Source organism: Cynoglossus semilaevis, chromosome 4 (assembly GCF_000523025.1).
Source record: "Cynoglossus semilaevis isolate Cse_v1.0 chromosome 4, Cse_v1.0, whole genome shotgun sequence".
Lineage (NCBI taxonomy): Eukaryota > Metazoa > Chordata > Actinopteri > Pleuronectiformes > Cynoglossidae > Cynoglossus > Cynoglossus semilaevis.
This window is the reverse complement of record NC_024310.1, coordinates 5,408,772-5,429,695: the sequence shown is the minus strand read 5'-3', so window position 1 is coordinate 5,429,695 and position 20,924 is coordinate 5,408,772. Positions and strand designations below refer to the sequence as shown.

General features: G+C 40.2%; 1 protein-coding gene and 1 long non-coding RNA gene across 2 annotated transcripts in view; both read right to left on the bottom strand.

The window, feature by feature from the left end:
• The window catches only part of LOC103377775 (alpha-2-macroglobulin), a 28,716-nt gene extending 12,341 nt beyond the window's left edge, over positions 1–16,375 (bottom strand). The window contains exons 1-24 of the mRNA XM_008308719.3: positions 16,151–16,375; positions 13,926–14,106; positions 12,348–12,504; positions 11,441–11,493; positions 10,663–10,683; positions 10,334–10,502; positions 10,152–10,236; positions 9,563–9,677; positions 9,356–9,467; positions 9,113–9,222; positions 8,873–9,025; positions 8,507–8,731; positions 8,104–8,161; positions 7,681–7,826; positions 7,225–7,374; positions 6,377–6,547; positions 5,595–5,670; positions 4,986–5,133; positions 4,310–4,535; positions 4,096–4,222; positions 2,274–2,395; positions 1,557–1,608; positions 1,182–1,265; positions 576–810 (exon numbers count right to left, since the gene is read on the bottom strand). Of these exons, the coding sequence (XP_008306941.2) occupies positions 576–810; positions 1,182–1,265; positions 1,557–1,608; positions 2,274–2,395; positions 4,096–4,222; positions 4,310–4,535; positions 4,986–5,133; positions 5,595–5,670; positions 6,377–6,547; positions 7,225–7,374; positions 7,681–7,826; positions 8,104–8,161; positions 8,507–8,731; positions 8,873–9,025; positions 9,113–9,222; positions 9,356–9,467; positions 9,563–9,677; positions 10,152–10,236; positions 10,334–10,502; positions 10,663–10,683; positions 11,441–11,493; positions 12,348–12,504; positions 13,926–14,106; positions 16,151–16,233 (3,059 nt within the window). The 5' untranslated portion in view covers positions 16,234–16,375. The remainder of the gene's footprint in view (positions 1–575; positions 811–1,181; positions 1,266–1,556; positions 1,609–2,273; positions 2,396–4,095; positions 4,223–4,309; positions 4,536–4,985; positions 5,134–5,594; positions 5,671–6,376; positions 6,548–7,224; positions 7,375–7,680; positions 7,827–8,103; positions 8,162–8,506; positions 8,732–8,872; positions 9,026–9,112; positions 9,223–9,355; positions 9,468–9,562; positions 9,678–10,151; positions 10,237–10,333; positions 10,503–10,662; positions 10,684–11,440; positions 11,494–12,347; positions 12,505–13,925; positions 14,107–16,150) is intronic.
• On the bottom strand, positions 6,673–7,218 carry LOC112486959 (uncharacterized). Its single transcript, XR_003049598.1, has 2 exons — positions 6,843–7,218; positions 6,673–6,792 (listed from the first exon to the last, which is right to left on the bottom strand). It is a non-coding gene; the product is annotated as an uncharacterized LOC112486959 (long non-coding RNA).
• Positions 16,376–20,924: the final 4,549 nt, after the last annotated feature.

Genomic DNA, 20,924 nt, shown 5'->3' with positions numbered 1-20,924 from the left:
GGCAGCAGTAACAGCAGCAGCAGCAGTAACAGCAGCAGTGAGGGAGACAGCGCCACACGGTGTCAGGATGTCCATATTTTCTTACTGACGTACACGACGTTATGGACCAACAGAGGGTTGGTGTCATGATCTCGACGCCTTTACGTGAGAACAAAGACACAGCGTGGACACAAACTACAGGCCGTACAGAAACATTTCCTGCAGGACACAGACACAGACACACGCACACACACACGCACGCCTGCAGGACACAAACACAGACACGCACACACACACGCACACAGACAATTATTTTCTCCTGTGTATATCACTGGAACATAAACAGAAATAACAGCAGGTGAATGAATGTGTTTCACACCTGTTTTGTTTGTACTAGTACACCTGTACTAATCCAAAACATAGAATTATTAATATAGAAGAATGTCAAGAAAATTATGTAAAAGTATAATATGAAAAATATGTAGCCTGGGTTGAGGCGCCCGACCTGAAGTTGAACTCTGGGCTGGAAGAGATGGCGTTTCAAACTCCAACGGTTGTGTTTAAACAATAACGTTTATATGGACTGTATATTAGACCAATGATAAGTGAAAGAACAGTGGAATTGTGGGATATACAGTACACTCGTGGACCTACCGCTCTCCAGGAATCGAGTGGCTTTGTCCTGGATCTGCTGGGTCAGCTGACCGGTGCTTTTAAGGTAGTTCAGGATGAAGATGTTGGGGGCAAACAGAACCATGTTCTGCTCCCCACAGCCGTACGGCATGGCCAGCAGCTTGTCCAGGTTCTTCATGGCCCGGCCCATAAGATCACCTGAAGCACGGTGATACAATTGGATATTGATGAAGATGAACGCCATTTTTAATCACACAATTCATGTTGTACAAATATATACACATAAGTATTTCATGTTTTTTTTTCCAACAGTTTCAAGTGAAATCAAATATATAATACGTTTGAATCGACTGGTGCAAAATAATATTTTCAATTATTCAATGATTGCATTGTGATTCTTACTATAGTTTTTTCTTTGTTGTGACAAACACATCCTGTGGTTAAAAAGTCACATTGAAAAAATAAGGCTGTTCTCCAGTACTGTGTCCAGACCAGATATGAGTAGACACTGAAGAATCAATTTATCCACAGTTTTTTTTTTTTTCACTCTAACTCCAGGTGTCACTGACCCAGTACGGAGACTGAGGCTCTGGCCGATCCAGCCACGAACACCTCAGGTAACTGGAGGGAGATGTGTTTCTCTGCTGGTCCCTCTGAAACAACACAAGAACAAAACTGTCTACTATATTTTTTTAATGCTTACAGAAACAAAAAACAAAAAAAATTAGGAGCAGTCAGTGGGACCTTATCAGTACTGAACATCTTTGAGCAATTTGACCTCTGACCCTAACTTTGACTTTGCTCTAGCCCTGACAGGATATACATCTGAAACCCATCAATCATACGGTGTAAATGAACAGTTCAAAGCTGCTCACCTGCAGACGTTGAGATAACTGTCAACGGACTAACTGTCACTGATAAGTAGGTTGGCGGTGAAAACTCACCTTGGGGGCAGAGGAGAGCGTTGTGACTGACCATCACTGGCGTTCCTTCAGCCTTGTGGAGACAAAGAAACAGAGAGGTGCCTTATTAAAGGATGATGGAAAGTGACAGACGAATGACTCTGAAATGACGATAATCACTGAGAGAATTCCAAAGTTATTTACCAAACAATGTCTATAAGATATTTTTAACCCTGCTGGTCAGCAGCGGTACTGTATCCAGAAATGTATAACATTGTTCATCACATCTTACACAAACAAATAAACCCTTTTATTTACAACCATAGTATAAACATTGATATATTAAATTCAGAGGTTGATTTTTTTTTGTTAGCATGTCATGTTTCTTGTTGAGTAAAGTTCCCAAACTTTAGTCAGAGACAAACACAGAGGGCTGATACTTTCTTTTTCTCCAGTGGCTGCTGGTCTCTCATTACCACTTGGTGGTAGTGGAGACCTGTGAGCTCGTGGACAGACAGACGGGAACAGTAGGTGGAGCTATAACAAGCTGGAGCATGTTGATGGATGGATACCGACTTTTCAATTACAAGGACCTTGTACAGATTTTGCAATAATTTGTAAACTGGAGAAATACAGAACATGTGTTTGGTGCTGTGTGTCTTTTCAGAGAACTGCTTGAAAAGGCTAACAGCTCATTCCTTATAGAACTAATAGGAACTAACAAACTACTTTAGCTAATGATGTCTGTCACACACAAACCTCCACCAGCAGGGGGCGGACCACTGTGTCGATTTGGCCCACTTCTGGGACAGTGACCACCTCGTTGCCACACAGTTCATTAGTCTTCATGGCCTCGGCACTGACCTTCACTTTCACCTCACCTGTGTGCACAGACAAACAGACTTTTTACACAGAGCAGGGGCGTATCGATCGGCGCTGCCGTGCACTGTCACAAACTCCCATTTTGCATGCGGAGGCAAAAATCTCTCCCCATCTGCTGCTCAACCCAACTCATTATCCACCCTCTTCCTCCATCCCTCCTCGCTGTGTTTTACTTCCTCCCCCTGCTTCCTATCATATTTGCCCTCATTAATCCCCATTTGTTGCCTTATTATACCGCCTCTAGCCCATGCAGCTCCATCTCCCACATACTCCCCTCTTCCCCTCGCAGCCCACAATCCTTCACACGGAGGACAAGTACAGATCACCCCCCGAGGGAGAGGTTTCTGAGTGTTTCGTCAGAGATACTACCTGACTTGTTAGTACAAGTGATTGTCAGCATTCCTCTAAGGGGGAGTTAGACGAGTGCAATTTGGCATTCACAGCATCTCATCTCCATCCTGGCTGATGGAGGCTGATGGAGAGCCTCTGCTTTCACACCAGGCTGTGCTGTACCAAGACAGCAGCCTGTCTTTGCTTCCAGCAGCGCAAACGCAACAGCTGTCAGCGCCTTTAATAGAGATTAATTAGCCCGCGCCGCCTCGTCTCCATCGCAGAAGGTATTAGAGTTAGCATCGGATCAAACAAACACTTTTTCAACCTGGAGGACTGACATCAACACTGTAAAAATTCCACTGCGACGACAAGGAGAGCAGAGCTGTCACCTCTTTCAGATGTTGGACCGAACACTCGGTCTGACGGAACAGAACACCAACGGAGGCTGTGCATGTTTACAGTACAGCCCTGCTGAAACGGCTTCTGGACGAGGGTTTTTTTCACCCACTGAAAAAATGTACTCTACACCAGAATCTGTGAAAATATTATTAAATGATTTTTTAAAAATATATATTTTTATTTGTTTTTCTTTTCATCAACCATTACTTGATGAATATGAAAATTAATATATTTATCAGTTTATATAATATTTTATTTGACAGAACATTTTTTCCCCATCCTTCAGCTCTCTCATTTGCATATTTTGATCAAAATTAATCTATGCTCAGGTATTGGCTAAGTATTGGTATTCAGTATTTATTCTACATGTAAACTGAATCTTACATCACCAATTAGACAAGCATTTACAATTGCGATAAAATATGTATCATTTTAATTATTCTTCATCAGAGCAGTCATTCTTATTTTGTTCTTTTTATTTAAGTACCTGAGTTTCCTCAGATAATATAAATTATTGTTTTTTTAATTTCCTCCTTTTTAAAAATTAATTTTAGTTTTGTGGGCACAGTACCACTTTAACCCTACTTTTCAAAAATACAACTTTAATCTTTATTCTTTAACCGAACTGGTTTTATAAAAAAAAAATTTTAATTAATACAACTTTTATCTTTATTTTTTAACCGAACTGGTTTTATAAAAAAAAAAAAAAAATCAGGTAATTGGCTCAATGTGTGTATTCAATGAATAAAGTATTTTCTGTTTTACTTTTGTTCTTACTTTTTGGAAGGAGTTTGACATTTTAAAATTTAACTAATTAACTTTTAAAGTCAAGCTGTGTAATTCTGTATATTAATAACTGTCGTTTTTATTCATTTTTATTCTGCTTGATTAAAAAAAAGAAAGAAAAGCTTTTACTACCCAAATCAGATTCTGCTTGATTAAAAAAAAAAAGAAAAGCTTTTACTACCCAAATCAGTTGGAGTAACAATCCAGGAGAAGGTTTTGCTCTCCTGATCGCACAGACACACGGTGTACTGGCAGCCGTCGCAGTTCCTGGAGGTGAACTGGCTGGAATCAGCCAGTCTTACATTAACCTGCACAGAGTCACAGGAAACACAACAACACACTCAGACTGACGAAGAAAAGTGAATTCCTGCAGCTGAAAGTAGATCATGGGTTACCATGATGCATTGAGAGAGGTAGTTGAAGACGGTGGCTTTGAGCGTGAAGACTTCCCCTCTGATGACGGAGTAGGGTAAAGTCAGACTGACGAAGAAAGGCTGGAAGGCAGTCAGTCCAGTGTTGGGTGAAATGCCCAGGCCAACAGAGGAGACACAGAAAGCCCCAGCTGCCCACTTTGTGATGGTGTCAGGGACCGTCTTCTCCACGTTCACGGCCCCACTGTCACTGTGCGAAAAACAACAAAGAAGAACGACATTTAACATCGGTCTCTTAAAATGTCTCACTTCATTTCATGAGTGTGTGTGTATGTATGTACATATATAGGAAAATAATCCTTGAATATACTGAATGAAAGTGTGAATATATTGAAAAAGGGACCAGACTTCGTTCGTCTGCAGACTGATATTGGGTGCGTGTCCTCTGGGGATTTTGGCACAAGCATTCGCCAGTGTATTTACCATCTATTCATTACTTAAAATAGCTGCTAATAAATTGTGATCCGACTGACTCATTTTGATGGTGGCAGCCTGGAAGGCGTCAATTTTCATTCAATATATTCGTTTTTAATTTCCTGAAATATATATATATACATATACTGTATATATGTACTGCTTACACTGAGTCTTTTTAAATGTACTTCTAAATACAGAAATATTGTATTTTTTTCATTTTTACCCCACAGGTATGAGGTCCCAGATCCAGGTCTCAGGGAAGAATGTTCTGACAGTTTCTTTCTTCTTCCTTATGGGTATCACTGCATTCATCACATTAGTTTCTGGCATCATGTCGTAGGCCATAGCTATAGGACCGTCTGAGTCCTCATCTAAAAATAAAATAAATATAAAATATATATTTAACAAATATATATTAAATAGAAAATAGAGTTATATTTGATTAATTTGTGGCCATGACAATATAGGCAATAACCATCAATTTAGTTCCTATGAGTGGTTAAAGTTTGATTCTAGAGATTACAGCAATTTAAGCTTCTGTCTGCCATTCTCTCTACTTGTCACCGGTCAAATCCAGTTAGACTTAACAGGTTAAAAACATTTCAAATGACTTACAGTATATACATGCTGCAGCTCATAAATAATAAGTAAACATCGTCTAAAAGTTCCCTGGACAATGAGCTAAGCTAAGCTAACTGCAGTGAGGTGTAGCAATAGTAATTGAACGAAGCATGACGGGGCCATTAGCATACATGCTAACGTGTGACTATGAGCAATAAATCTGTGATTCTAAGTTCCAACGAGAGTAAAATGAAAACATTTCCAAACATCCCTGCATCCACATATAGATCATGGCACTCGATAGGTTTTTTCACATCAGAGTTCGTCACAATTTTGACTCCAACTTTCTAAAAGGAGAGAGCAAGACAAAGAAATCAATAAAACACAATCAAAAATCACAGCACTGTAGAGAAAATATGTTAACAGAAATAGAGAATACAGACAGTACGGTGGATTCAATGCACAGATGAATGTGGACAACAGACTGACACTATATATAAATATAGATAGATGGACAGAGAGATATAGATATAGATATATATATAGAGAGAGAGAGAGAGAGAGAGAGTGTGTGTGTGTGTGTGTGTGTATGCCCCCACATAGAAAGAGGATAATTAGGGCCAGGTAAGGGTTATTGTAACGTTTAAGATATGACACACATCTCTAATGATATACAGTAGGTTAGGGCAGACCAGGGCAAACTAAGGCTCGGGGCCAGATGCGGCCAGTTCAGCTTTTTAATCTGGCCCACCAAACTTTTCCAAATTATATAATTTGTTTATATTATTATACTTCAGCCTTTACGCTGCAATACCCACATTTCCCTAATGGATGGCGTACAAAACGATAAAAGCATTTTAGCATTTAAGCCTTTATCCAGGCCTGGGTGAGGGTAAAGGGTTGGCGAACTCATGAAAACCTGGCTCTGTGTGTGGATGTGCTGATGCCACCTTCAGTCTCAAAAAGTGAAATAATTAACTGATGAAGAGACGATGCACAGAAAAACAACCTCTCACCGAGACACTGAGACACATGTTAGAAGAAAATCCCAACCTCAAACACGCTGTAAACGTCGTCCTTCTCGTTCGGCTGTTCAAAATAGACTGAGCGAGTTGCTCGGCGAGGAGCCATCTGGACTGGAAAGCTGAAGCAGGGGGCTGGCTCATAGTCTTCAGTGTCATGTTGGTATCCCGTCACCCTCTGTACAGGCAGCAAACTGTACACCTGCACAACAAAACTGGGTTAATTGTTAGGATAATTGGGAACGACGAGGCACCAGGGCAAATAAGGGCAAATTAATTTTCAATGCACGTTGAATGGAGCCTGTTAAAAAATATTGAAGGTTTGTATTTATATACTGAGTAACTTCATTTCAGTCCTCAGACAGGGCTGGGACCTGATGTAAAACACATCCCCCAGAATTCCACCAAGAAGGAACCTATCTGATGGGCCAACAAAAGTGTTTAGACCTAAATGAAAAGTATGTCTGATGGGCCAACTGTTTGAAAAGTGTTTAGACCTAAATGAAAAGTAGATTTTTTAACTTCGTCTTAAAACTCTCTCGTTCAATGCAATAAATATAATAAAAATTGGTTGAAACAATTCCAACCTTAGCCAGTATGTGACCAAATTAAAACTTCTCCCAGTTATGTCTATGAAGATTCTCAGTCATCCAGGTCATGGTCAAGAGGCTTCTTCAGTGACTAAACAGTTGTTCCACTTCCCCAGTCACTGAAGTAGCCTCTTGGATGAGAGGTAAAATGTCGTCTTTGAGAAGATTTCCTGTCCACTTGCCTAACGGAACTCTCTAACGGAGTTTACACTGTGTTTGAGGATAATCTTCAGACATTTTTATGCCAAACATCATATCAACTTATGGGCAGGGAGGTAGGCTGTCGTACATGTTGGACCGAGAGCTCCTGCTCAGCCTTCAACAGGAGGACGCTCTGGTCGATGGCCCTCACGGAACACATGGAGCCGGGCTGCGCCTGGAGACTGAGTGTGGTCTTCTCTGCCGGAAGACTTTGGGCAGAAGAGAACTTCAAAGACACCTGCAAAGCAACACAGGGAAGGAGGAGTCATTCATTTGGTTACATAAATACTCTTCTGCTAGGTGGCAGCAGATGGTTATAAAAACTAAAAAAAAAGACAATCAGAACTGTTGAAAAAAATCTTTGTGTCTTTCTTCAATTCCTGCTAGTATATCAGCGTTGTTTTTAACTAAACAGGCATTAAATTATGATAATATGTATGTGCAGTGTTTCAGTACCTGTTATCTGTGCATTTCATCTGTTATGCACTTCACATCATTGACACCACTGATTTAAATGGCCTCATTTGTTTTTATTTCTATTTACCTTGTTGTTAAGACACAGTCCAACAGGGTAATCCTGACTGTCAGCCACAGCCTCTCCACTGGGCATCACAGTATAAACTACCACCTGGGCAAACGGAGCCAGCTTCGTCACCTCCTTCAGTTGTATGGTGAACTCCCCTTTGTTGGCTTGAAACATCACAACACACAGAAAAACAAACCAAGAAGCACAAAATCACACTGAATTAACAAGATTTTCATTTCCATAAAAAAACTAATGTCTAATATCTACTCCGGCTCTGTTTGATTTCTATCTCACTGGTTTATTAAGTTATTGTTGATGAGAATTTGTCCTTTAAGGATAAAGTTGTTTGAATCTACTCCTGTTAACCTTTAGATGTGAATTTCCCAAAAGTATGTATGTAAAACATTATGACAAGTAACTTAATTGAAGTAACATTATTACCACTTCCCACAGCCACTGGGAGACGTCCATGCTGCACGGTTTGACCTTTGGACATGACCTACAAGAAGAACAAGGAGACAGAAATATCTTAAATTGCTCTCAACACAAATAGGTGGACAGTGAATTCTTTATTATCTGCAGTTTAAATACTGCAGTACTTCTTGTTGGTCACATTGCATTTTTTGCAAGTGCAACAGGAGCATTTAGTTTTCGCAAGAGTAGGCGTTAAGTAAGATGCAGGATGAGCCAAATTATAAAAAAAAAAAAACCTATTCACAGACCAGAAAAGACTCTACAGCAATGACCGATGAAGTACAACTCCCAATACCAAGTGGTAGAAGTGACGGACCAGTCCAGGTGGAGGATAAAAGACAGAGAAAAGGACACGACACTAGATACATACCAGGTAAAAGAAGTCCAGGACTTCCTGCCCGGCCTTAAGCTCCTCCCCCTTGATGATGTACTGAACATGCAGGGTTGCATCTTGGCCACAAGAAAGCTCCTCTTTGATCTGCACGAGTTTCACAAAGCTGCTGCTCTTGGAGTAAAATGGAAGGATGTAAGTCAAAGCGTGCCTGTACTCTGGGCTGTGTTCAGATTGATTTTCCACTTGGTAGGTAAACGCGGCCTGTAGCAGTAGGAGAGACAATCAGAAGGTACAGTCCATGACTAGGTCAACATCAGTAACTGAGATACAATATAGACAACAGGGAAGTCGTGGTTATGATGTGACTGTCATTTAACACATTTGCCACAAAATGTCACCAACCTTTAGCTGAATGTGCCCATTCCAAAGAGAGGTGTTCAACGAAAATGAAGCGAAGCCCTTTGCGTCTGTGATAAGCTTGTCTTTCGATTGGGGGGACGAAAGTTCCACCTCCTCCTTAGCAACAGGTTGACCGTCTAGACCGACAACTTTGATCTGAAAACAAAGCCACGTACCGGCCTTAAAAACCGCACACATCTCCGGGGACCGGAGGAAAAACAAATCTGATGTGCAGGAAAATACCTTTCCTTCGAAGGGAATGCCAGGTTTGTATGTAGCAACTAAGTCCTCGAAGCTAGCAGTTCGGAGTATATGGGTAACGCTGGTGGTTGCACTGCCTTTCAGTGTGACCCCTGCAGGAAACAAAGAGAAATAGGAGATGGTTGATGGTTCCTGGGAACAAATGCAGTCACTGGCGTGTGGCCGTCCACCGACCTGTACCATCCTCTGATAAACAAATGCAGTGACTGGTGTGCGTCCACCGACCTGTACCATCCTCTGATATTTCAGCACTGACTTCAAAGTTGTTTGAAAAGCGATTTGAAAGAGAAAATTCAGAGAAGTGTAGAAGGTGTGAGGCACAGCCATCTTTTTCCAGCTAGAACATATACAGACAGAAATGTGACTTGCAAAGGCAATGAGAAAACACAGTAAACCTCGAGGTTTTCTTTCCCTTTCATTACAAATACTCACATCAAAAATATAGGTTTTGCAGGCATAAAATTGTGCTCTGTAAAAATACCATGGCAAAGGTAGTTTGCAAAATTCACTCTTGACTGAACCAAGAACTGGCTTCCCATAGGTGTATCTGCAAAATACATTTAAAAAAAAGGGATTTTGGTAAGAACAAAGTTAAAATAACAATAGTACGAACTATGACTATAAACGACTGTAAAAGAAAATCAGACTAATTAAAAAATGGGAAACACACACACACACACACATATATATATATATATATATAGAGAGAGAGAGAGAGAGAGAGAGAGAATTATCCATTAGTGTTCTTATTGAAAGATTTGACTGTTCTTAACTGTGATATTTTTGAGGTTATGGAAACTTTTTCCCCCTCCAGTTTTTAGCATTTCATTAGCTAAATTTATTACGTTAACTTCATCGGTAGAAACAATGGTCATCATTATTCAATCTATTCCAAACAATAAATCAGAAATCTACTCAAATCTAATCAATTCTAATTGAATCTAATCCTAACCCAACTCCACTGTTATTACTCTTCCCGTTGTCTTGCCATAACCTCAACCTGCCGTGGATACACACTTACTTTGCACAAATTTTGACCGTTGCCTCTGGCTCCAGGATGCTGACAACGTTTGGCAGATATACTTTAACCTCATACTTTGGCAAAACTAAAGCAAAGAAGGAAAAAGCAGAAAATTCAAACGTGACAAACTCCCTTGTAGAAACTGAGATCATTGGTCTTGTGAGAGAGGAAACGTAGAAGACCGTATTCTTTGATCTCAAAGGTGTGAGTTATCTCCTCTCCTCGGTCCGTGGTGGCGGTGATCCTGTACTGCCCCTCTGCAGCCTCTGGAATCATGGGATGGGAGAGATCCAGGATGCCGCTACCGATTGGTTTGTCCAGCCACTGGGCGATTCGATTGTCAGCGGGGTCCTAAAAATAGTCGTGACGTGAAAAGCCTTTGGGTTAACATTAGGAAATACAAGAAAATAATATCAACTACTACAACCCAGGAGGTAGGCGAGCAACCACACAGTTGTGGATAAAAATCTAAAAAAGCATAAAAAAAAGCAGATGTTGGAGAAGTCCTTACCTGAATCTCCACCATTTTGTACTGAAATAAGAAAGAAGGAAACAGATTTGTGAAAAGCAGCAAAATCAATGGAATACAATGTAAAACATTTCTATTACCACATCTGAAACAAAACAAAGAGAACGAGAGGGAAAGAGCGATTGTTAACAAAGCTGCTGCCAGTAGCACAGGTTCCACGGTTCATTTACAAATGACGTAGAGCATTGTTTCCCAAAGACTCTTTTTTTTTTTTAGGTCGTCTTGCATCATGTTCCCCAGGAGTTTTACGAATAATGTCTTTTGACTTGGGTCGCTAAGGTTTGTGACTTTTAAAATATGGGTCCTCAGAAAAAAAAGTTTGGGAAACACTGACGTCGAGATGGTTTCCTTGTTTTCATGAACACATTTAGTGGCCAGTGAGACGAGAAGGCCGAAGTACCACCAGGGGACACATGCCATAGTTTGAGAACCACCTAATTAGAATACCTCTGAGGTTGAGAATATCACCGTACAGTGGACTCCCTACAAATGATAAAATGGTTATGAACCTAAAGCCCATATTGTTTCAGATGTTTGGGTCAGTGGGGTGTGGGCCAGATGAACTCAGACAGCATGTTTATTCACACTCACGCTGTCCTCAAAAGTCAACAAACAGACGGACTTTTCACCTCTTCGTCTCCTGAACCAAAGTAGACCTCACTCCACATTCGCTCACGGTTTATTTCACCGAGTAAATCGGCGAGCTTTACGGCAGCGTTACTCACACAGCGTCACGGGATTTAGGAGAGAAAACACTTACCACTCGATCGACTGGGATGAAACCAATGTCCATGGAAACGATTCGGAACTGAACTGGAGAAAAGCAGAAGAATTATTCTATAGAATTACGTACAGTTAGAACTGGTCTATATTTTAAGCCGGGGACCCAATACTAAACACAATTAATGGTTCTGAAAAACATGTTTTCGATCCAACCCCATCACACATTTTAGCCACTAGGGCACCAGTCAGTGTCACTGCTCATCTGTTTTACACTGAGTTTCCACTGATTATTTTCATGTTGACTTTGTCCTGGAATTTTGACCCTTCAATTTGATTCAAACCTGTGTCACGAGTTTCAGGCATGCGAGCGTTTACCTACTGTACAGCAGGTCAACGAACCGGTGCAGATAGGGCGGATAATACTATTTTATCAGAAACATCTAAACGACTTCAAACGTGACACAACAAAAGAACATTTTCTGTGTTTTTTTTTTTTTTTTTCTTCAGGGAACTATGGAATAAGCCTCGGCAGTAACTCTTGAGGAAAAAACTCTTCTGTGGAGTTAAAACATACAATTTCCAAAGTTGCGAAGCTGTGGCTCAGCAGTATGCAGATTTTAGAGAGAAAACCAAAAATCTGCAAGTACTGCAGAATTGGTAAGCAGCACAGAGGCACGGTATTACCAATTCTACCACCCAGCAAATTTAAATACTTTGTATTTTATTCTTGTTAGATGTGAACAGTATTAAAAATGGAATACTATAGATCGTACAAGGAAATGGGTGTCCATTACTGGTTTAAGTATCTCGCTGCAATTTACCTGTGGGACAAATAAGGATCGTAAGGCAAGAGTGCTAAGCACATACGGAATCAGTTTTTTTTTTCTTTTAAACTGACAAAATGTTAAGTTTAAAAAAAGGTGTTCTGTCCATCATGTACCTACCAGTCTGTCCAGGCTTATAGATGGGTTTATCAGTCTGGACGATGTGAATAAAATCTGGAGGCAAGATGACAATTTTGCTCTTCTTGTTCATGGACTCAGTCGCACCCTGAACTGTGACGTTGACGCTCGCCACGGTTCTGCTGCTCACAACAGGGACCTGCGGTATCAGAGCAGACATCTCTCAGACCGAACCATACGATTTCAGAATGTAGGAGGTGTGGGGGGGGGGAGTCGGGGGGGGTGACGTGACACATCATCTTACACAGTACGTACTGCAGGAAAGACATGGATTTAAAGACATCTGTGGGCAGTAACAGTTAAAAAAAAACAAACTCGGCAGCTGAGCTGCAGCTTGTGATGCATTTACCAGTAAATGTGGTCGATTATTTATTTTTGTAAAGCATATGTTTTACTTACTAATGGCACTGCTGTTGCATAAGAGTGACTGGAAACATTTCAATGGGTCAGTTATGTGTGTGTGTTTGTGTTTGTGTGTGTGTGTGTGCGCCACTTAGAGACTTGGCAGAATATAGTGTTGGGGGAAGAGGAGCTGTGGGGTGTGTGCAGGAGCGTGGAATGCAGGTACACAGCTGACCTCAGTAAAACAGCCTGTGCTTGTAGATATGAAAAAATTCCAGACACGGCCTGTGACACGGCCAATTTGACCGAACAAATGGAACTGAGCGGCAGGAGCCGATTGGCCAAATGTTTCGCATCAACATGCAGCGTGGTCCGTGAGTTACGTAACAGGGAGCAGTGGTGTGAGAAAAAGCAGAGCAGTAATTTGCAGGGAACCATTAGCGTTGACAGCCACAGTCACGGCGCCAGCTGGATAATTGGAGCTACATAATGACCCCAGGATTTGTGCTGATTGGAGGGATTGGGGGGAGGAGAGGGGAGGAGGAGAGAAAAGAACACTGTGCCTGAAAACCCCACGGACACGTTTACCCACGATAAACATTATTATTCCTCTTCTGCTTTATCCTGCTTTAGTGCCAATTGGAACCATTTGTGGATGTGTGTGTGTGTGTGTGTGTGTGTGTGTGTGTGTGAGTGTGTGTGAACTGTACTGCAGCTGTAAGGCTGATGATGCACTGATGCCCAGCAGTTAAACCTCTGGTCCATTCAATCACAGGGTTGAAGTAGTCATACAAAGACAGTAGTCTGCTAAAAAGTTGCTCAACAATGTCAGATATAAAATTGGTAAAAATATATATATATTAACCAGAGCAGTAACAAGTAAAAAAAAACAAAAAAAAACAAAGGTTTTTTTCAACATGTTGAGGAGAGACATTAACCTGGTTTTAAGTTTTGCAACAATAACCAATAGGGCAATATTGGCCTGGGGAAAAAAATCCAAATTGCCCCTTTAAGAAAAATAGTGTAGAAATAAATAATTTAAACAAGTATTAGAGTTTAGAACTTTTATAAATATTAGCTTATAGTGTTTTTTTTTTGTTTTACATATAGAAGTTGTAATTAAAAAGTAGTAAGAGCGTTCTTTGGCGTTCCCTGGAATAGTGTAACGTCATATTTGACCATGTGACTGCAATCTGTGTGTAAAGTGTGGAGTCCAACCTGGAAGTTGACGCAGCGATAGAAGTCCTCTTTGACCGACTCCTCCAGGATCACTGTGCTGCTGGAGGACATTTCCAGGGAGACCAACAGTTTGACGGGCTCGGTCGGTCCATGGACTTGGGCACAGAGGTTCTCCTGTTGGCCCGCGGTGACCCTGGAGGTCACCGTCACTGCAAAAATTCTGCATTTGGAACAAGTGGAGTCAAAGTGTGAATCTTCAAAAACAGCAATAAGAACATTTTTGGACTTGGACTTGAAATAATAATAATGTTGCCTGATGTCTGTTAACATATAAGATGACACATTTATTTAACGTCTTTTTTAGAAAATAAAATCAACTGTTCCTTTAAGACAGTCTGCCATCTTGTTCCATGTTCCATAAACACAATAAGCCTAATGAAAATTCTCTTTCAATACCAAGTCTCAACATGTGAAAACAATGAGAATTTGTGCGATTTTCAATAACAAGTCTCAATGTGTGAAAACAATGAGAATTTGTGCGATTTCTCAATGTGATGTTAATAATCTGGAACTTTTTTTTTCTTCTTAGTCTTATGGGAGTGGTGTCAGTTGCTGAAGTTGTGATTCAGTGGAACATATTTGCGAGTAAGTGATTGTGGGTCTGTGTGCTTTTAGCTCAAAGCTGAGAACCTCCAGCTCTGAAACAGACAAATGGTATCTGGCTGCCTGGTAATCTCACAGGGGCCTGCTGCTGCCAAAAAGAGAGGAGCAGATCATTCATCACTAAGTGATTTTGCCTGCGAACCAATTGCACCCAAAGGAACCGGCGTACTGCAGAGACTTCATCATGAAGATAACTGGTCCTGTCAGTACCAGAAACATCCTGAAGTGGTAAGAAAACCCACAGACACACAGGGATTCTCAACAGGATATTAAACTGATATTCATTCTGGCAGTCTATACCTGGCCTAGAAAGATGTTTGACGTTCTACCTCCAGGCTCCTAAATGAACAATTTGTAAGTGTAAGACTGTTTTATACAGTCGTACACTTGCCCCTGCTCCTCATATTTGCTCTTCCTCCTGTTAAAATATCTGTTAAATCAACTGTAACTGACACAAACTTTTACTCATTTCACCACAACTTCAACCACAGGTCAAACTTTTTTGCTTTTTTGCTCACAGGCCACAATGGGTTCTAAAATTTGGCGGGGGGGGGGGGGGGGGGGGGGGTGGGTGGGGACGGGGAAAGGGGGGGTGAAAAATCCACAGGGTGGGGGCAGGAGTGTTGGTGTGAACTGAGATAAGTGACGTGTAAAATCCATATATAAATGCTTTTAGCCTTTACTACCCCTTGTGGAGGAGTGATAACTGATATTGATTATTCTTCAAAAATTGCAACAGTTTCTCTGCATTTGGTTGGACTTAAAGAAAATATACAACATAACATAATAACATAACCTTTAAGTCGCATCACTGACCGCTGTTACGTCTATTTCCAACTTGATAATCTTCAAGAGTTTTATTGTGTAACCGCCAACTTAAACTAATCAGGAGTCATTTTATCAAGGCTTCAGTACTGTATATTATACTACAAAAATTTTATATAATCATTTATTGTAGTTTTTCCTGTCATTCCCCTCAGTTAAAGAAGACAACGACACTATGTTGTTTTGCTGTTTAACAACACCCTAAAGTTTAAGAAGCAAAAAAGAAGACAAATCTTCGCTTTGATAGGTTGGTGTCTGTGGAAACACCTGATTGGATGTTTGACACATTCATGTTTTCATTAGGAGAACTCATTAGCACCTTCATTATTACAAATGTATGTCTAATGCTAACCCTTACTTTAACTTCAATCCCACCGTAAATCTAATCCTAAAGCCATATTCAGATTTGAACCTCAAAATAGCCTCTCACTCTGAGGACAACAGTATTACAAATTAAGATTTGAGCCTCTCACTCTGAGGACAACAGTATTTTCCAGAAATGTCCTCACAACAAGTCCTGCAAGGTACGTACGTACGTACACACACACACACACCCACCTACCTAACTCAGTATTACGTAACACCACAGTGACGCTAACCGCTGTTCCACTGACACACAGTCACCAAATACCCCATCTTTACCAAAAGTCACATCTTAATCACTTGCAAAATCAAACAAACGTGAACGTGCATGTGATGACGCACATTGCTGAAAGTTTTGCAGCAACAACAGAAGAAGCAACAGCTGCGTAGGAAAAAGTTTTGGCTTCACTCACGTGTGGTTGAAGTTGAGCGGCGCCGCGGTGTGAAGCAGCGCCGTCAGCAGGATGACTGAACGGAGCTGCAGGACAGGTGTCATGTCTGCTGAGCAGCAACACGGGTCTGCCCGGGAGGAGAAGGAGGAGATGGACGCACTTCCTGCCGGATACTTCGCCAGAGAGAGAGAGAGGGGGAGAGAGAGAGAGAGAAAGAGTGAGGGAGACGAGCAGGGCAGAAGGGTCCAGAGTAAGGAGGCGGTGGTTTGCTGTTTATAATCCCCAACCCAATTCCGCCTCCACCATCTGAGGAGTCACTCCCCCATTTTGGCCGGACACACTCCTACCTGTCTCCAAAGAATCCCAATATTTACCAAAGCTGTAAAGACAGATCTGCTCTGTGTTTTTCCACTTAAATTTAACTTTTAACGAGTTGTTTTTAGTTTTACTTCCAGTTCTGCAGAATATGGGGGCTGGAGGAGTTCTGGTAAGGGGCTGGCATGAAGACGCCGCAGTTGAGCAACAAGAGACCTGACTGAAGCATCAGCAGTTCCAAAGCTGAAGACCCAGATAAGGCCCAGGTCAAGGGTCTTGGTGTCGTCAGAAAGCTGTATGCTCACTGTTGTTTGTTTTCCTTGTATGTCAATTTTCTGGGTCATCGGAGGAGATTTTAAACACTGGGTCGCTGGTGGACTTTACCCCGAAGGCTGTCAACTGCTTTTCACGAGAGCAAAGCAGCAAATGGACGTCAGTGCACACGAGGGCGTACAGTATGGACGTCTCCACAGCTGCTGATACAGAGATACCACGATCCAGTCAACCAAATCAACCAAGCAAACCCGACTGTTGATTTAAAGCGTCTCGTTAACCTACTGTAATTAATCTTTTCTGCTGAGCTCCTCTTTCAAATACAACTACAAAATCAGAAAAAAAAACGTTGTCTAAATCCTCGTGATGATACTTGGTAATTGGTATTTGGAGTAGAAGTCTAATCTGTTCCTGTTACAGTAGAATAGAGTATATTATGACAACCATAATGCCGATGTGACCCTCTGTAAATAAATAAATTAAAAAGTTACCTGGCTACTTTTTGTTTTTGTTTGTTTTGGTTTGTTTGCATCTACATTAAAAAGGCACAGTCAGCTCCATCTTGTCAAGATAGAAGAGCAGGGAATGTTCAAAGACGATCGACTGTTCTCAATAAAGATTTCATGGACTCTTCTTTTAGTTATGAAAAAAGAAGAAAACTTTAGTTCTCAGCGACGTTGGCTGACCTTCCTTGGGTTTGGAAGAAGCATGAGAACGACTTCTGTCTGTCACTGTAGAGACGTGTTGTTCTACCGACCGTCAAATTCATTAACTGCTGCTTGCATCATGTTTACAGTATATGCAGATGACTCTACAATTTGCTTTGAAATGTGATTTTGCTTTGCAACCAGACGATCTATGTCTGAAACACAGTATTGTTTAAGTAAGTATTAAACGATCAACTGTTCCATCTGCTCGTGCAGACCTACTAATATTAAGACCAGGAACGGTACGACAAAGAGCTGTAGAACATTTTGTTCTTTTTCAGTTCAATCCATTGCCTTTTTGTGCCCCGCTAATGTTTTTGGAAGGTTTCTGGCAAAGAATTTTTCAAAACTCCTTGTGGAATGAAAATTCATTATTTACATAATTTTCCTCTCCTTCCTCCTCCTGCCCCTAAGTCTTCTGCTCCACCTCCTTTTACTCCTTCTGTCTCTAAAATATTCAGCAACCATCACAGGACGTTGAGATTCACTACAGTCTTTTCTGTGGTTTTGATTAAAAAAAAAACAACCTGCAGGGCGGACAGTGACAGGAAATCACACATGTGGAACATGATATTTAAAAAAAATGGAGTAGTTTATTTACTTCGGTCAGTAAATGCTAACAGACCGTTGAAGTGGATTCAGTGTGAGACGGTCAATTGTTTCAAGGAAGTGACAGGAAATCACACATGTGGAACATGATATTTAAAAAAAATGGAGTAGTTTATTTACTTCGGTCAGTAAATGCTAACAGACCGTTGAAGTGGATTCAGTGTGAGACGGTCAATTGTTTCAAGGACTTTGTGAAAATAAAAGATGGAGACAGGATGAGAGAGGTATGATTTTAAAGGGACTCTTGACCTACAGTATACACTAACTGTTAAATGAAACTGTCTGCTGTCCAATATGCCTTTTGGGGGGTGGGATGGGGGGGATGCCATAGTTCATGCGTGAAATTGTGAGAATGATTTTTTTTCTTCCTTTCTCATTTATCTCGAGCTGTCTTTGATTTTTGCTACCTGACAAAAAAAAAAAAAAAAAGAAAAAGTAAAAGAAATCAATCATGTGGAAAGAATAGCACAGAGATGGTAACAATGTGCACTTTTCCATCCTGACTGCGAGCCTTCCCATCATTATTCCATTACAATCAGATAGAACTCACTGTACAGTGCAGACTGAGGCCCAACAGCCACATGGATTCAGATGATATTTCACATCAATCTTGGGCTTCAGAGAGAAATGGTACAGTAGAATCATTTACCATTGTCTGGTCTGTGTCCACAGGACGCAGTGAGACTTGACCCTACAGGCAGTTTGTTAAGGATTATTTTCTGAGTGAAATGACTTCAAAAATACTGTACAATAGTTGTTTGGAGTTTAACTAAAAGAAAGCACTTTTAGATGTTGAGCTTTTGTCCTAAAGCTGTAACATTGATTCATCACATTCATTTAATTTGACTTTTTAATCAATGACTCAATTAAAATACTTGTATTTGAGAACGTGTCGATCCAGTGGTGTGTTGTGTGTTTTTCTACTGTAGTTCCGTGTACAAAGACTTAGAAGAGCAATTTAACGTGAAACCTGAAGACACTTCTTAGCGCTTAATACGCTAATTGGCTCTTCTCGATTTAACGGCACTTACAGAAATTGCACTTCACCAAAATTGTTAAATACATATATATACTTCATGTGAGTTTATTTGTCCATTGAACAATCTAAATCGTACGGTCTTTAGGTGACATTTTGTTTTGTTTGTTTTTTCTGCTCACTTTCTGTTCAGCTGGTTTTGTTAACAATGCGGCAAGTTTCGATTTATTTCAAATACTTCTTAATTATTTACTAATTTACAGTTTGAAAATAAGCCTCATCATTTTTGAGACCTTTTATGATGACATTGAAATGTACACAGCTTGGCCCTCAGATATCCATAGTATCGACTCAGTAAAGATTCATTAAGTAGATAATAAATAAACAAATACTAAATACATTTGATTCTTGTGATTCTTGCCTCTGAGTGACTGTGGTCGCTGTTGTACATACGGTACAACCAGAGTCCACCGGTGTTTACACTCTGGCCCAACGTCTTTATTTATCTTGTTTGGAACAATGAGTCACTGAGCCGTCATTCTGACAACAGCGACGACTTTGAGTCCAAGGTTTTTTGGACTAGATAATGATTTTTTCATCAACTGACACACAAGTATTTCAGTGTGTGTGTAGCTGTACTTTACAAATGCTGTTACTGCTCATAAAATTTAAAGACTACAGGGAAGTGATCCGATCACTGATCCGATCACCAAAACACTTCTGCTTCTTACTTGGCATTATCTTGATCATTATCAACACCCATGACAGAAATGCAGGGATCTACATTAAAAAATAAAAATAGAAAAGCATACTCAATTCATTAATTAATTACCCACAGTCAATTTAAGCATTGTTTCCCAAAGACTGGCTCGCAACCCTCAGGTATATCGCAAAAGATTTTTTTTGGGTCGTCTCGCATCATGTTTCCCAGGAGTTTACTAATAATGTCCACTGACATTACACATTACACATTCACTTTGGTGATGGGTTAAAAGCAGAGGTCACATTTGGTCGTGTGCAGTGATGACAAGTCGTTCACTTTCCTTTTAGATCCATCCAGATAAATTACTGTACCATTTATTCCTGCAGTCACACAATAGGTGGGGAATTAGGCAACGCCTTTAATATTGACTGATAATTATCAACAGCAATAGTAAGCAAAGCATTCAGTTTACTGTTTAAATTGTAAATAGTCATCATATGTAATTTACATTTATCGGGCCTGGGAAAGTGAATTTGTGCTGCCCAGGTACTATTTAACTCCGACAATTTATCGGTAATTGACACTATTTTTATACGATAATTATATGTATTATTTAGATAGCACGTTACTCAGTGACACTGGATACATATACAGACAAACCATACGTCATACAGTAGGAGGGGGGTGGTGATCGCTACTGGCTTGGGTCTGACATCATCAAGCTACGACTGGAGATGTTGAACCCTAATTTTAAAAAAAACATTTTCTTTTAAATTCTTTATCTGACAGTAAATCTGATTGGAAAAAAAAGTTCTTTATGAAAAAAAACCTTGGGAAATATATTTGGTTTTATATATTTATATCTAAAATATTATTAATATAATTATTTAAAGACTGTCAACATTTTAATCAGTTATTGCGATCAATTGACATCAGCAGATTTCCTAGTAGAAGTTAGTCTAGGGACAATCCATCCATCATTCAAAGTAAACACTGCTTTATCATCCGGAAGTGTCTTTAAAAAAAATAAACATTTTGCAAAAGCGAATAAAAAACCTGTTAATACGACTAAAATATTTCGCTACCTGGTTATTTATCATTAAAAGTAAAAAAAAAAAAAAGAGGAAACGCATGCATTTTTTACATATCTTTAGGTTTTGATATGTGATGTCTCAGTCGAAGAGAAAAATATTATTCATGCTGCTATTGCTA